Here is an 18,181-nt window from a genome sequence, read left to right on the forward strand (position 1 = left end):
AATGCCTTGTTGCCGAAAAAATTGTGGAATGATAAGGAGATACTTTTAATTCACATGGGAAAAATTAAAACCGTGGCAAACTGATTTTGAAAGCTTTTTGCGTCTCAAACTCGATTTTTTTGTCTGTTTATCCCTTCTAATTTTCTGGCATTGAGTAATTTTAAAACTTAGCAGCTCAGAGTGAAATCGATCAATGATAATTGATGAAGAAACTAACCTGAACAACAAAAAATATGTTAAATCTTTACATTATCCTTTAATTATTCAATGATGCAGGTCAGACGGAAAAATGCTAAAAAGTAACAAATTCCCGGGAAAAAAAAACAGATTTCGTCTAGATAATCTTCGTATTTTACAAATTGATTACTTCTATAATTTTTTCTCATGGTAAATTACTCAAAGTCTTTATGAAAATTGATCATTAAGTTAATATCTTTTTTCTATTTTTTTTTTGATATTTTACACTTTTGCTGAAAAGTGCACAAATTTCTCCAATGACCCTTGTATTTTCAAAATTTATTCAGAAAAAAGGAGCTGATAAAATAAATAAAATTTGCATTTAGAGCTCCTAAATAAGTGTAAATCAGTTTCAAATTCTTTGCACTTCGGAAAATGTAAATTTAGTTTTCTTGTATTATAGTTTTGAATGCAGATTTTGGGATCTAGAGATGAATTTGAATCTCTATCTCCAACACCATTTCCTGAAACAGCTGATATAAATACTTATTTGTTCATTTTTGGCACTAAAACTAATAGGAAACGCAAAAGCCATAAAACGTAATCTCTTTCTTCGATTGATTGTTGCTTAAATCTCTTGAGAAGATTTTTTTTAAATTTAAACCCTCACTATGAATATTTTATATTCGATTTCTGTTTGGCAGTACTTGTATTTTTTTCATAGTCATCCATGATATGAATGTTTGATGTGATACATTTCAAACAGAATTAAATAAAATCAGATCTAAAATTTAAATTTTTGTTTTTGAATTTCATAATATAGGTTATTAATTTTAAGTCTATAATTCATATTTGAATGGTGGTTTAATTGAAGGTGAAAAATTCTCGCGAAAGAGAATCTTTACTGTGATTCAGAACCTGATTTTTTATTTTGCAATTGAAGGCAATAAATGTATGATGAAAGCAGAACAAATATTTCAAGTATTTCAGTGTTATAACTATTTTCACCCCCCTATATGACTTTTCCAAATTTTTCATTTCATTAAATTCAAAACAAAATCAAGAATTCAGAAGCTCTGAATTTGAAGCAAATACTAAAATTTGATGCGATTTGCTCGTGATAATTAAGGCATATGAGAGAAATTTGTGACAATTTAAAAAAAAAAAAGTTGTCCCTGCATTTTATTAATAGCAAATTCCAAATCAACACTCAAAAACTTACTTTTGTTGAGAAACTTATCAACAAAAGTTATTTGGTATAATTCAATCTAAGCAATCCTAAGTTACAGCTGCTTGAGTTTGATTGACCGACTATTTTCAATATTGAGCCTTTTAAGTGATAAATTAACTTTTTTGTTGAAAAAACTCCCCCACGGAGTGGAAAAATTTTAAATTTGGAAGGCACATCTACTAAGAAAAGTTCCAACTTTTTATAAACATTAGAGCTTTTGCGAGTATTTTGTAACGGATTATTGCCGCTTGGGGGGGGGGGGGGGGTGATCACCCCGATCACCCCCCCCATAGGACCGCGCCTGGTCTGTTATAATTTATATGAAAAATGTAAAGAGTTGGGAATCTTTATATCTACTATTTTTGCATCTAGATCATGGGTGGCCAACATTTTCAACAAGCGGGCCAAATTTCAGAAATGAGATTGGCTGGCGGGCTTTAAAATACAAATTTTGCTGGAGTATTCAACAAAAAATTACAGTTTTTTGAAAATGCTATAAAAACATTTGCCTAGGTCACATCCAGTAAAGATTAAGCTTGCCAGGTTACTCGGTTCTATCCAGGTTTGCCTGGATATTTTAAACAAAATTTCGGAAAAGTTTGGTTCTTCCCCGATTGCATTAAAATGCTCGGAATTATTCATCATTTTAGCCAAATCGAACAAATAAAAAATAAATTGTGTTGAATTTTTATTTAATTTATGTATCTAAAACGAGAATTTTAAAGTGAGTTTTATAAAAATAATAGTGAAAGGTTTAGTGTGAACCTAAAATAAGATTTAAAATCTGCTGATAACTTTTGATGGACATTTTTTCAAGTTTTTTATGCTTTTGTCTGGAGTTCCTTTGAAAAATAGTAGCTATAAATATTTTGCAATACGAAATTAATTATCCCTACCAACACCCTACCAATACATAGGGGAACATGCCCTATTATGCGCCACCTAAGCGAATTGCTGATTTTCTATGAGTTCCACGTACAAAATGTGTTAAAAATTGGTGTAATCGTTGAAGAAAAGTGTTTTCTACAAATGCCTATGATTTTTTATTACTCAAATTGCTATAGTTGTTTCAAATACTTGATTTTTAAAAACCATATTCAAAGCCACAGAATAAAACTGTGTTGCAAATACGCGCCGCTATGTACAAAATTAAAAAAAATTAAAAGTAGAATTTTTGGGCTGAATTAACGCTCGAAATATGGTTTGAGACTTTTTGTTGATTTTCAATGAAAATTGGCCTTTTTGAAAAATTAACGTTATTTTCAGCCTACTACGATTGGCGCGTTATAACGAGCGCATGGGCCGTGATCAGGGGGGTGACAATCTGGTTCTTCTTGCGAACAAGAATCTTTTTCTTTTTTTTCTATCCATCGGGAGAAAACGTTTATTGTGTTTTCCTCTCAAAACAGTACAGAGTTGAAAAGTCAAACTTTCAACCAATGAGGAACCAGAATGATTGTTGTGTTAGTGTGCAATCATTCATAATTCTCTAGGATTTGACATCTAGTCCGGTTCCTTGACAGCAAAATGTCAGGTTTGTTATGGGCCCACAAAATCGTGGGCCCGTAATTTTGATGGTTGTCAAAATCAATGACAAAGGATAGGGATTTCACCCCCCTGGCCGTGATAGAACATACCCATAAAAAGCATACCTTAGGGAGTTCAGTATGATTTTTTAGCATAAAATCATAGTTTGGATTCTCCTCTATCGATGTGTCAGAGAATATTGTCTTATTCGTTTTTCTCTGCTTGGTGACACCTTATTGAAAGTGTTTTAAAATTTAGATCGAAATGAAGAAAAACCTAAACTGTGAAATTATTACGACACAGAGGCATTTTAAGAAAAAAATCATACTTACCATGATCAATCACAGCATTTTAAACAAATTGGTAATTGGTTGGTCTGAAACATTTTAAGACTACAAAAGTCTTAAAATGTTTCAGATTCTTTAAAACAAGGGTGGCGTGTATTAGCCACATGGGGCGTTATATGAACTTTTCCTACGTCAATCTTTTCAAGAAATTTAAAATCTCTTCCGTTCATTCATCCCTGAAATGTCAAATGATATGATCACAATGGACATGAAGTAAATTTTATGGTCTAAAATTCAATAAAAATGATCGCCCTTCTCCAAAGTTTTTAAGTTCACTGTTTTCTTTAGATAAATTTGATAAGCAAATAAAAAAAACGCAGGATGGTATTGTTGAAAAAAAATAGCGTTCACAAGCATTTGATATATATAGGATAATTTTTTCGAAGAACTTTAGTTATACCATAAATATTATTGATTTTTCAAAGTACGGACCTCAACCTCAAACGCGATCCAACTCTTTCCAAATTTTTCAATATCTCGATTTGACAAGTGAATTTGGAAAGCCTTCTATGAACAGGATGAATACGAATTTCGGTTTTTTTAAAGTCAAAATTTTACTAAAAAAAGTCGTACTTCTGAGAGAATTGAAGGTACCGGAATTTCGATGTTTTACAACTATATGAGGCCCGCAGAGCCAAATGGATATAGCGCAAAAATGATCAATTTTAGTAATTTAGTAATTAACAATTTTCCATGTTGATTTTTTTTAAATTTTTTAAATTATATTCGCATACTTCAACGCTCGAAATAAAAATTGCAAATTCAAGAAAAATGTATGGATAATGGCCAAACACAACAATTTAAAAGCGTGTTTTCTCTAAATTAGTTGAAATACACTTTTACCCCTTTGGCTTAAACAATTTCAAAGAAATTATCAGATCTTTGTTTTGAATTTAATTAGAGTAAATTGAGATATATTTTTCCATATGATATACACAGACGAAGAAAACCGATTAATACTTAGAACATGTAGGATGGCTCAAAAAACTGATCTGTGCAAATTTCAGCTCAATCGGATTTGATTTAGAGACCCAAGTAGCACCAAATTGGTTCGTTGTACTGATGCTGAGATTTCGGGTTCAAGTCCTGTCGGTGAACAGTTATATCTTTTCGAGAAATGTTCTTCCTTTTCTTTGGACCTCATGTTTCTCTCAAAATTTTCCGTCTCTTTGAAAATGCTCATGTATTTATCTTTCACTATGTTTTTTGAATTTTTATAAGAAATTCCTGGATTTTGGCCGGTTTTAACCGGATTTTGCCAGGTTTATTAATTGAAATTTGAAATTAAAAATTTTGAAATTCGGTTTACCCGGTTTTTGGTTAAAAATGCCAGTTTTTTCCGATCCGCATACCTTCAGAAAAAAAATCTTGTATTCTTATCATAACCTTTAGCAGCAAATATGAATTTCAGGCTGTACACTATCGAACAAAACGACTCTTTCAAATTATTCATCTCATCATCATCGTACGCATCTCATAATGTATTAAAAAGGGTTATGGGTTTCAACCTGATAAGTGATAGTGTTATATATCTAGTGTTTTATGTCGTCATCCCAGGAAATCTCTTCTGAGGAGAAAGTTAGTGAATTAGGCATCTCGAGTCCAAAATACTTTGTTGAGGAACTTACGTCATTGCCAGGTTTCCCGATGGCCTGTTGAAAATACTGGGTCGGCTTTGGAGCATCACATCGTTGGTGAGGTCGTCGTTTAGGTTGGCAAGAAAATCCGGCTGACTAACCGACCGGGATATGGTATTGAACTTCACGTTGGATCCGACACTTTCGTTGTCATCCTCCTCCTCCACCTCTTCGTAGTCATTGGAATCGATGTCAAACACATCCTTGATTTTCCCACGCTTTCCACCCTCGTCGGATGAATTGTACGTTCCCACGTACAAAATTTCCGAATCCCTCTGCACTCCCTGAATCGATCGAACGCTTCTCTTACCCGTAGCTTCCATTTCACCTATTTTGAATCCTATAAAAATTAAATAAACTGAAGTTTAACTCATATCACCATATAATTTTTAAACAATCTTACCACCATTCTCCATTTGTTGCCTCAACTTGGTAGCCTCTGCTCGCTTTTTCACAGCTCCTCTCGGTCCCGTAATAGTTCCCCCAACCAGGGCACTAAATTTGGTCGAGTTCATGTTATCCTTCTGGTGGGCAGCCTTCAAGTTACCCTGACTACCGGACCAAATTTTGTGCTTCAATATTTGCAACACATTGGATGGCCGATGCGGTCTAACGCGAATATCGTCTTCGTTTGCCAGGTCATTTTTCTGCTGCTTCTTGGAAAATTCCCGAGCACGCTTTTCCGACTTCTTTTTGGCTTGATCCTTCAAGTCTTTTACTTTTTTCCTAATAAAATACTTTTTTTAACAAAATATTCGAATAAAAAAAATGAAATCAGAAACATACTTATCGACAGCTTCCAAGTTTCCGGCAGCTGCATCCAAATATCGTAAAATATTATCCCGATTGTTGATGGCAGCCAGGTCCTGAGCAGTGTGATTGTCTATGTCCATGGCATATAGGTTTACCCCAAACTGAACCAGAAAATCGACACATTGCATGTGTCCTTTGGCAGAAGCTAGATGCAGAGCTGTATTTCCGAATTGATCTGATTTGTCCGGATCACCTCTGTAAAAATTAAATTACAGAAAATTTTGAAGATCGAATCTCACAAAACAAATACAAACCCTCGTCCAACAAGCAACTTGAGGGCCTCTAGGCGACCCTCGAAGGCTGCCCACAAAACTGGAGTCATCCCATCGGCATCTTTGGAATTTGCCTCAGCTCGTGTGGCCTCCTTCAGCACATCCAGCAAGCCGTCTTTGGCCGCTCTGAAAGTATCAAAGCAAAAACGAAACCTTTTATTAATCATTTTAAATAAGCTTAAGCCTAATTTTAATAATTAGTTGTAAGATTCGAAACTGATATCTAGGCCCATTTAGACCTTCTGAGCTTTGAGTTGCAACTTAATCTCTGAAAATAGATTTTAATAATGATTTCTGTTGTATTGTACCTACTGAAATTAATTTTTATTTTTTTCTGACGTTTTATTTTGAATAAAAGAGGTTTTAATTTAGAGTTTTACAAAGATTAGCGTGGCAGCCAAAATGGCCACGTCGAATTTCGAAAACAGATCATATACATTATGTAGCTTGGCCTAAAAAACTGATCTGTGCAAAATTTTATCTGAATTGGACTTGAAGAGCCTAAAAGTGTCGATTTGTTAACATAAAACAATCATAATCGGAGAAACCAAAGAAAATCGGAAAATTCTGAATGTCGTGTTTTTACGAATCTCGATTGAGAGATTCACTTAGACACGTCTGTCACTCACAAGAAAAGATCAATGACTGACTTTGTTTTGTTTGTTTGTCTAGTGGTGCCAAAATAGCAACCGTTGCCATAGAAATCTATTTTATTTTATTTACCTTCAGTGTTGCCGAATACAACTAGCATTTTATTTTATTTTTGATTAAATTTGATTTATTTTCTGCATATCCTTCATCTCATCCCTACATTCCTTATTACCTGTATTCTCAATTAAAACTTCTTTACTTTTGTTTTTTTTCCTTTAGAACAAAATTTAATTTACCAAATATCCTTAATTTTTATTTCATATTCCACACCTTTATTCTCCATTTTACAAATTTTATTTAATTTCTGTTTATCTTTCATCTCATCTCAACATTCCTTCTCAACTCTATTCTCAATAGAATCCTTAAATCACAGACTTTTGTTTTCCTAAAATACAAAATTTTATCAATGACCTCAATGACTGACTTTGTCTTGTTTGTTTTGCCTAGTGCTGCCAAATCAAAACAATCAGCAGCAGCAGCCTTAAATATCTGCGCTTTTAATGCCCATCCGTCTTATTCCACCGTGAGGCCAAATCAAAACAATCAGCAGTAGCAGCCTTAAATAACTGCGCTTTTAATGCCAGTCCGTCTTATTCCATCGGAAGGCCAAATCAAAACAATCAACAGCAGCAGCCTTAAAAATCTGCGCATTCAATGGCAATCCGTCTTATTCCACCGGAAGGCCAAATCAAAACAATCAGCAGCAGCAGCCTTAAAAATCTGCGCTTTCAATGCCAATTCCGTCTTATTCCACCGGAAGCCAAATCCAAACAATCAGCAGCAAAATGTCTTATTCCACCGGAAGGCCAAATCAAAACAATCAGTAGCAGCAGCCTTAAATAACTGCGCTTTTAACGCCAACTCCGTCAAACAAGCAGCAGCATCAGCCTTAAAAATCTGCGCTTTTAATGCCAATTCCGTCTTATTCCACCGAAAGGCCAAATCCAAACAATCAGCAGCAGCAGCCTTAAATATCTGCGCTATTTGTGATTATTCTACCAACCACGCCATTGACGTGATTTACGAATCTCAATTGAGAGATTCACTTAGACACGTCTGTCACTCACAAGAATAGATCAATGACTGACTTTATTTTGTTTGTTTGTCTAGTGTTGCCAAAATAGCATACGTTGCCATAGAAATTTGTTTTATTTAATTTACCTTCAGTGTTGCCGAATACAACTATCATTTTGTTTTATTTTTGATTTAATTTGATTTATTTTCTGCATATCCTTCATCTCATCCCTACATTTTTCATTTTTTTAAAAAAGACGAATTGAATGACAAAAATAACAAACAAGACATAAACGAAAAACACAGGCAAAAGCAGGCAAAAATGACAAACAAGATGAAAATTACAGAAAATAAAAAATATATAAAAATGCCACTCTGGACTCTGCTGTCTGAATATTTGAAAGTAAGAATAAAACATTAATATTTCAATTTATCTGGAAACAAAAATAGTTTTTGTGTTGGAGAGTAGAAATGTTTTGTAAAAAATGTCGAAAATGAAATGGTTTTTGAAAACTGATAAAGCAGAAGAGCGCGCAGAGCTCTAAATTCAAGACTATGAAGTCTGTACTCCACGTATTTTAATTTTATTTTTTTAAACTCAGCGAAACAGCGATCGATTTTTTTTATAACCTTTGATATTTTTTAGTTGAAAATATATTTGAATCAAGAGTTAAAATCACAAAATAAATATAATCATTTCTAAATTCAACAATAATATTCGGTGCGCTCTCAATATGAATTTAAAATAAATATTTTTTTTTGTATTTTGTTTTGTTTCTAAATTTCTACAGAATTTCAAATTTTGAAAACATTTTTACCTCAACTGAACGTTCAACGATGAATGAAACATCTTTTATCTTAATCATTCAATCAGCATTTTTAATCCTTGGACAGCTTTTTGTTGAATTTTCTGCTAATAGACTGTAGGTGACGAATATGCAAAAAAAAAGTATCCAAATTTTCTTCTTAGAGTCATGAAAAACGTCCAATCTGAAAGAAAAACAACTTTTGAAAACTATAATTCACCTCGGTACAAAAATGACCACTTTCGGGTTATCCTAATGAACTGAAAAATTGAGCCTTTTTTCATAATTTTTACTCTCCTCGGGACAAAATTATTTTTTCAGAATTGTGTGATGTTCACTTGAATATATCCAAAAAATGAATTGAATGAATGAATGTAATTGCATATAATCTTTAGATGTTCTTACTAAAAAAGGACATCACTTTTCGCCGATAAGGCCGATAAATTAAGTAACAAACATAAATTACGGTGATTAATCTCTTCATAAAATTTTTGAATATTGTATTCTGGATTTCTGTTTCAAAAATCTTAAAACATATCACTTAGATACATTAGAACAACCTACACAAAGGACACTCACCTGTGAATCCTATCCGAAGACATCCTTTACGATCTACTCAGCTTCCAGCTAGCTGGCCGTTGCTGCTTTCATTGATTCACACTAAACGGCTGGTAATTCAATAACGCCCACGCACCCCTTAAACACTGGTTTCATTCATGAGCAGACTCATCACAACTCCGTCGAACCGTAGCACACCTCTTATTTGTTCGATGTACTTTTACACACTAAAATGTTTTTGTTTATCTTAACCATGCACTGTTCAGCATCAGTCCCAGACACTTATCATCGGCGAAGAATCTAAGAAGTTAGTAAAACAAAAAATAGGGAAAAAATATATAACACTGATTGAGCATAACCAACCGCGTCAGGTATCAAGTCTGCGCATTTGTGGGTGCTGTAATAGTACCTAACTATGCGCGCATTGTTTGCTTTACACACACTTCTCGGTTGCCCTATGAAGTCTCTAGAGAGGTTGCGTATTACAATAACACTTTTCTCTGAACATAGTTTTTGCCCTCAGCTTTTTTAAAAGGTACATTTAAAATTGTTTCTGTTCGATGGATTCTTGCTGATCTACCTATGCTAGCAGCTGGTGTGAAATAATGAACCAAACTACATCCAGAGTCGGAGAAATGAGCCCCGATTACGACGATTACCTATGAATCTGCGAGACGCGGGCAAAATTTGATTTAAAATCGTGAAACAAACAGCATCCATCATTGTTTGGAATGTTGATACAACAAAAACAAATAGCGTTTGTTCATGTTCGGCGGCGCAACAACACACATTTTCCCACATGTCTCGTCAGAAAGTTCGGGGTAACACAGATGAATTTAAATAAACATAGCAAAAAAAAGAAAATAATGAAAAGGTGATACTGTTTAATTTTGAAAAAAAAAACCTAAGATTAAGACATGCCTTTGAAATAATCGGTGCTTAGAACATCATTGTTTTGTCCAACAAGTGCGGATGAAATTTGAGGCTACCAATATACCATGCCTGACTATCCATAACAACGTGAGCTTGTTCTCCATGAATAAACTAAGATGAATAAACTTTAAACTTTAATAATATTGCAGAAGTTGGTATTTACCCAGTAGGCTCAACATACAAACAAAGAAAAATACTCTTGCTTTTCGAAACAGATAAACTTTTTTCAGATAACCAATTGCTGAAGATTAGAGATGATGAACCGATGAAAACCGTTAAGCCGAATATTTGGCTCTCCGAATAGTTGAGATAAGTATTCGGCCGAATTATTACAAATTATTATTACAAATTATTACAGAATTACAGAATTATTACAAAAATTTATGCAAAACAGAATTTTAAAAGTTTTCAAATGATTTTGGATTATTTATAAAATATCCAAAAGTAATGTTGGAAAAGCTACTCAATCATCAAAAACGTATGGTTTCAGTAATACATCTTAGGTGTATTCATGGCCGTCGGAACGGGGGGAGGGAGGTTTGGGGGTTATTTAAACCCCTCCCCATGAGGATCCAAAACAGCAAGCGAGGTATTCAACTCTACACTCAAAATCTTAAATTCAGAACCAAATTATGATAATAGAGTAAGGTTAATCAAGAGTAACAATCTATCTAGACTTAAAACTAATGCCAAAACCTCAAAAATCCATCCCAGGTCCAAAGTTATGCTACACTTTTTAAAAATTTTCTCACTTGTTCATCGAAATTCGGGTCTGAACATTAAATTTAGAATAATTCCATTAAATCCATTTTGGAGGTTCTGATTCCATAATTCCCATAACCAAAATTGTATCCCTATTTGAGTATTTTGGATTCTGTATTTAGATCAGAATTCTTGATTTTCAGTTCTAATAAATCATAAGAAATGAGAAATGAAAAGCTGTTTTGAAATTCTGGTTCAAATTAAGTTTTGCATTTCATATATCAATGTTTTGATAATAGTTTTCCGAATATAAAATAGAGAAATTTTGTTTTTTATTCAAATTCGAAGTTTTTAATCTTAATTCTTACACAAAATACGCAATACAGATTAGAATTAAATAATTGAAATAGTGAATTCAGATTAACCCTGAACCACCTGAACTACAGAATTTAAATAATAGATTCATGAATGATGACCCTAAAACTTGGTTTATAAAATTCTGATCTGTAATAAGATTCGGAAATCGTAACTTTTGTAAATTTCAAAAATCGTGTGGAAATTCCTATGCAGATTCAAAGCGCAATTTTTGAATTCAGATTCAGAATTCAGTTTCAAAATTCAGAAAAAGGTTTAACTTGTAAATCAATTCAAAAATCAATATAAATCGTTAAGGAATTCAAGGGATCATGAACTTAACACATTGCGGACCAAATACGAGATATCTCGTTTTTTTGCTTGTCAACAGTGTGCTACACTTCTCGCTTAACAAGTATAACTCAAATGGACTGAATTGTTATGATAAACTTCATTCGACAAAATTGAACACAACATCTGCCGTAAATTAAAAATGCTAAATTTGTAAAATTTAGTCCAGGTTTTTCTGAGATATAAATTCCGAATTTCGGTGTTTCTAGTCATAGATTTCTTCACGGTCCTCAATGTGTTAAGATTACTTGTCAATTCAATTTCCAGATTTAAATTTTTTTAACAAAACTTGTTTGTAAAGACAGTTCAATTGAAAATCACAAATAAAAGGTGAAATTTGAGTTCTTTGTTTTATCCGAAAAACCCCAATTTTATATAAAAAAAAATCATCCACTGGATTTTCATTATGGAATTGATTTTTAATGAAAAATATTTGCCGTTAAAGAAACTTGAACCTAATTTTCACCTAAAAAATCTACAAAAAAAATTATCAACACGTTGAGGACACAAAAATCCGGCATATATAGTTTCAGAAATCAATAAACAAAATTCTGCTAATTAAATATAGATATTTGAGTAACGGGAAGAGTTGTGTTCAATTTTGAATAATGGTGTTTCATTATTAGATGCATAACATTTGAATTATGATTTTAATGGAGCATGCTAGCGGCAAGCGAAAAAACGAGATATCTCGTATTTGGTTCGCAATGTGTTAATATTGCATTTTTTTTAAAGCCAAATTTCATTAATTAAATCATTAAATTTGGTTCAAGTTTGCGTCAAGAAAATTTGATCCGAAAATCTGATGATTATTATCTTTGAATTTACAAAATAGTTTGGAAGAATGGGCTTGTTTGATTAATATAGAATAAGTTTTATTAAGAAATGGAAGACTCTCCTAAAAAAGCTTAATTTATGCCCGAATCAACTTAGTTTGATCTACCAGCCTCTTGACAAATTCAAAGATTTTTACCATCTATAAAAGCGAATTTAGCTTCATCCGTGTATCTTTCTAACAGAGAATTCTTACAGGTATCGCTTTATACTATGATTATCGTTTATTCCAGTTTTTTTTCATATTCCTTGCCCGTAAATCCAACTAGAAATCAAGATAAGTCAAATCGAACCGGATTGCCCTGATATTATTTAAAACTTCCCGAATTTCACCCGGGTTTGTTCAGATTATTTGCTAAATCAGATAAAAAAAACTTCAATTTATTTATCGTTATTTATCGTTTAATTATATTAATATCTTAATATCGTTTAATTAATTTATCGTTAAAGTTTAAGTTTTTTTTTTAATTTCAAAACCATTTTTTTTCTTTTGTATGTTTGTTCAGAATTGCCTTTTTTACAAAATTTTCAAAAATTGTCCTGAATTACCTAGTGTTCATACTTGTGGTAAAAAGTATGGTATACTCAAGGTTAAAGACCATCGTTTTTTCAACAACTTTTTTAAGATCTTGTATCTTGCTCAAATTCGACCTTTATCTAATTTGTATCAAAGGAGCAATTTGAAATTGCTTGACACTGGTTTCGGCATGTTTTGTTCCAGATTTCACAGAAAGCCAATCTCTTTGGTGATCGCTCTAGAAGCGACAAGTAATCTGAATTCATTTCAGTTATTTGTGACATTTTGAAAATCTGATAAACCCCTAGTTGAAAATCTGATTGTAAATAATCGAAAAGAATGAAGGAAATTGAAACAATCGCTTTTATTTTTTTCATTAAAAACTCGACAGAATATTCGATAGAATGTTTAGCCGAATATTCGTTTGGCCGTTTGGCTTTTATTTGATACATCTCTACTGAAAATAGACCTTTTTCTGAAGACAGATTTATTTTGGTTTTTTTACCTAGATTATTTAAGGCCTTGTACATAAATCATGTACACTGGCACACAAAAGTTTGGGATCACCCCCTCAAATACATGAAAAATTTGATCGGCCATATCTCAGCCATCTTATTACATATTGGAATTCATTTGATCTTATTTAAGAGATCGTGTTTGCAATGTTCTTTAAATAAATAAAATCGCTACTTAAATTATCGTCCAAACGATGTCCAGTACGATGTAACGGACAAATTACGCGTATCTCTGTTATCAAACAACGTGTTGTTTATCTGGTAAGCTGATTTGGAAGCTGATGAATTAAACTTGCTTTAATTCATTTAGTTGAAATATTTTTTAAGACTGTTTTCTCTGAAATTTTAGCTAGAGTTTTGTCATTTTCTGGTGATTTTTATGAAATAGTCCGATCGTTAATAAAAATTTGCAAATTTGTTTCGACCATAACTTGGAATAGTTATTAAAAGTTCATCAACTTCATTCAACTTCATACTCATTTAAAATCTTATGTTCTAATTTTGGTTAACGTTCTGATGATAATCATTTGTGGTATATTTTTTAAGCTGAGCCTTCCAAATTAGGTGCAATTTATAAGCTCGCAAATAGGCCAATCCGATCTGCAATAGCTTGTAAGACAACTAATTTATGATCAAAACAAACTTGTATATTTTTTAACGGTCGAAATATTTGTTGAATATCATAAACAAAAATGTTGAAACTTTGGCTAAAGTTCTATAGAAGTTAATCTTTTTAAAAATATTTCAACTAAATATCCACAAAGCCAGTTTAACTCATCAGCTTCAAATCATCTTACCAGATAAACAATACGTTGTGTTATAACAGAGACAAGCGTGAATTAAAGAGCATGTTTTAAAAGGCTGATCCCAAACTTTTGGACGATGACTTAAGTAGCTATTTTACATATTTTAAGTACATTGCAAATTTTTCGCACAAAACTAAACAAATGTACTTTAATAAGTATGAAAAAAAAGTTCGAATGCAACTCGAATATAAAAATTTGGTCCACCCCACCCTGAGATGATCGGGTTTGAATTTTAAATTCGATATTTGAAAAATGTCCCAACTTTAAGGTAAATTAAAGTGATAGAAGCTAAATATTAACATTTTGTTGAATACTTACAAAGATGGTTTTTTTCACGATCCCTTGAATGAGATCAAAAGAATTCCTATATATAATAAGATGGTTGAGATATGACCGATCAAAATTTAATTGTTTTTGGCTAGCTTTTGGCAAACTTTTGGCTAGCAGTGTAGATACCTACATATAGGCCCATGTGAAGGACTCGTCTATGAAAGGGTGGGGGGGGGGATGATTCCGAATTTCAAATTATGCTACAAATAATAATAAGGCTATGATCAATTAGAATCCGGGCAGTTACAAACGTGTGTATTTTAAAAACTATTCATTTGATCGAAAAACTGTCTATGGAGGAAATGAAGGTGTTAATATGATATTTAATGTAAAAATATAAAAAAAATATTTATCAATGATTTCAAGAAATAATCTAACTTTTTCATAAAATCTCTTATTTATGTATGTACACTTTTTTCATTCATGTATTGATTTATTTTTTTTACCACAGAAGCAAAACCTTTGCAATATCATGATATTTTACACAAACTCACCTAGAAAAAGCAATTGGAATCTGGTTGGAACCTTTTCATGAGTAGGTATTTCGAAGAATCTTTGGAACTGATCATTATTTTCATATGTGATGAAAGAAATTAGAGAAACATGAACTATCAAAGAACGAAAGAACATAAGCCGTAAATATCATGAAAATTTTCGAAAAAGATACAACGAAGCAATCGACCATGTGCTCGCTCGGCTAAAATCCCGAGTCGATGGGTGGGGTTAGAGAAACAAGAGAGATCAATAGAGGGAAAGATCACATGCGGGATATACATGGTGTTTCGATAGAAGGTCCAGCAGTTGATCGGCAGAGCTCGATTGCTCGTGTTCGCCGGTTCCATCACGTTCACCGTGGTGGAATTGGCTAACGCGCCGTTGTACCGAAGCGGAGATTGCAGGTTCAAGTCCTGTCGGTGAGCCGTTGTATCTTTTTCGAAAATTTTCATGATATTTACGGCTTATGTTCTTTCGTTCTTTGATAGTTCATGTTTCTCTAATTTCTTTCATCACATATGAAAATGTGATCATTTTCAGGTACAAAGATGTACCAAGCGATTTCATAACATCAGTATTGATCATTGTTAGTTATTTACTTGGTGTCTACTAGCGAGGCAACACTTTTTGCCTGCCGGAAATTTTCGAGGCGCAAAATGCTTAAAATGAGCAAATTTGTGCAAAATTATTTTTACCATGTCTTTTTTCATCATAAATATCTTTAACACACGTTAACCTAAAAATCTATTAAAAATAGGCGAGATAGTCCTTTTTATAACCAACACAACGCTACTTAAGTTTTTCATATCCGAGCTCTATTAACGTAGCTATAACCGAAATAAAGTGCCCGGATACTAAATGATCATAGCCTTAAAACCAATAATTTACAATAAATAAGGAAATTGATTGATTGGAGTGGTCGTTTAGCGTAATGGCTAGCGTGTCTAGTTTATAAGTCAAAGGCCAAGGGATCGATTCCCTCCACCCGGAATCTAGGTTAAGGCAATATTGTTACTCTTCGGACTAAAAAAGAACACAAACCCTACTAAGAAAAAAGGATAAACTTTGTTATTAATGAAACATTAAATGAAAACGTTTAAAAACTCATAGTTTTTAATATATTTGTGATGTCATAACGTCATAACGCATTAAAAAGCGCCAATTGCAGTAATTTTTTGTTTCGTTCGAATTAAATTTTACATTTCTTCATGTCAAAAATATTTTGAAAAAATAAATGCATAAGGGAACTGCATATATTCAGGGGGAAAAACTACAAAAAAATTTACTAGCTGAAATCATAAAAAAATGCAGCAATACAAATTTGTGCTGGAAACCAGCAATCGGTTTTCTGATTGCTGTATTTTTCAGTATTCGGTTGTGTTCTTGTAGTTTTTTGCTGAAAAATCAGCAATCGAGTTGTCAAACAGGTGTCTGTTTGTTTTCGTACGCTGAAACAAGGTGAGACTTTATTTCACGAACTGTATTTCAAATGTCAGATGATTTACACTTTGGCACAAAGCTGCCACCCCAGAGCCGGTGTTAGTTTATTGAAAAAGACATAAAGTTCTGGAAATGAATACTTCATTGAAAAATGGAAGAAAATAATTGTTATTTATTGCTTATCATAAGCACAGCCAGTTTTGAATACTTTATTTCGAATTGAAATATAAATTACAAATACAGACGAATATTTTTAAAGGAATAGCTGGTTTCCAGCTATTTTTAATTGCTGAAATCCAGCATTAATGTTTGCTGATTTTCCAGCAATTCGTTTTGCTGGAAAGTCAGCAGGACAAAAACCAGCAAAATTTGACTGGTTTACAGCAAAAAAAATTGCTGTGTTATGACTTGAGCTTCATGGAAATCGGTTTGAAAAATAATTGTTTTGTAAATTAAGCTAATACTTAATGTTTCCATAATTTTATAATATAAATAAATTTTATTGCAATTCATAAGAAATTGGAATTTATTATAAACTTAATTCTATGAATGAGTTGTTTAAAGCAAGGTTGCCGAAATCACAGAAAAATCTGTTATTTCACAGAATTTTGAGCAAATTTTTATCACAGAATCTGTGTCATCGAACACAGAATTTTAAAATATTTCAACTAAAATATAGAAAGACCTAATTTATCATGAATTTTCAATGAAACTAATGGAATTAGCATCACAGCAATCCATACCAGATTTTTTGGATAAATCACAAGAAAAAAACAATTTTTTTTCTCAAAAACACCTTGATTTAAGGAATATACTTTTTATGCATAATCTGTGATTTAAATCATCTTCTTTTGTATTACTGACTTTGTCATTACATTCAAAAGTTGTTCGAGGCAATATGACCCTTAACGCGCACATTCAAATAATCAATCAAACATGTAAAAGAATTAGATTTTTGAGATTAAAAAAACTTAAATCTGAGTTTAGATAATTGATTCTTTCAAAATCAGATACAATGAATCAAAGTGAAAGTTGGATTTCTTTTTTTGAGTAAGAAATAAATTTGAACGGATATTTTGATAACAACTTTGGGAGGCTAAGTTTCTGTTATTTACGTAAAAACAATAATTTTCGAACTTTAAAATCTTTAAAGATGAAATTTATTTGAAGTTTTCAAAGTTACACAAAGATTAGGAAGGAGAGCTATTAAAGATGTTTACAGTACAAAATGGTTCAGCTCAAGATCATATCTGTACCAACAGGTAAACCAAAAGTAAACAAAAACCATTTTCAGTACCTCATGGCAGGCCAACATTTTTGAAAAGACATACACCGTCTTAGCCGATTTTAGACTTAACAGACTGATTTAATGACGTGGACAACTTAGGATAAACATTTAACACCCAGTACCAAGATGGGAATCGAGCCCATGCCATCAGTGGACCAGTAATTACCGTTTTACCACGCTAACCACTTGACCACCGAGACGTGCACTACTTAACGGTAAAACCCTTTTGTGAAAATAATATTCCGTTACATGAAAAACTCAATTTGAGTAAAGGATCTATAAATATTCTAAAACCAGAAATGCCATCACTTTGATATACACCTTTTACTCCAGTACAATTTTTCGCTAATACTCCGCAAACAAACCCAAAATAATCAATTTTACTCTTGTCTTTATCTAACATAAAAACATAGTAGCAAACGAATGAGAGCTTATAAATAATGCTAAAAATAAAAAATAGCAAAGGGTGTATAAACAGGTTATACAAAATATTACGTGAGCTAGGTTCTATCTACGACAGTGCGTTTTATTTTCATGAAAATTGATATTCCTCTATTCTAACATATAGGGGATGCTTCTAAAA

At 32.4% G+C, this 18,181-nt stretch overlaps 1 protein-coding gene across 3 annotated transcripts in view; it reads right to left on the reverse strand.

Moving 5' to 3' along the window:
- The window catches only part of LOC129756208 (pre-mRNA splicing regulator USH1G), a 41,245-nt gene that overhangs the window by 7,929 nt on the left and 15,135 nt on the right, over positions 1–18,181 (reverse strand). For all 3 annotated transcript variants that reach the window (XM_055753015.1, XM_055753016.1, XM_055753014.1), the window contains exons 2-6: positions 9,055–9,333; positions 5,987–6,130; positions 5,706–5,927; positions 5,323–5,645; positions 4,911–5,259 (exon numbers count right to left, since the gene is read on the reverse strand). In XM_055753015.1, coding sequence (XP_055608990.1) covers positions 4,911–5,259; positions 5,323–5,645; positions 5,706–5,927; positions 5,987–6,130; positions 9,055–9,077 — 1,061 coding nt within the window. In that variant the 5' untranslated portion in view covers positions 9,078–9,333. The remainder of the gene's footprint in view (positions 1–4,910; positions 5,260–5,322; positions 5,646–5,705; positions 5,928–5,986; positions 6,131–9,054; positions 9,334–18,181) is intronic.

This window comes from Uranotaenia lowii, chromosome 3 (genome assembly GCF_029784155.1).
Source record: "Uranotaenia lowii strain MFRU-FL chromosome 3, ASM2978415v1, whole genome shotgun sequence".
In the NCBI taxonomy this organism is placed as follows: Eukaryota; Metazoa; Arthropoda; class Insecta; order Diptera; family Culicidae; genus Uranotaenia; species Uranotaenia lowii.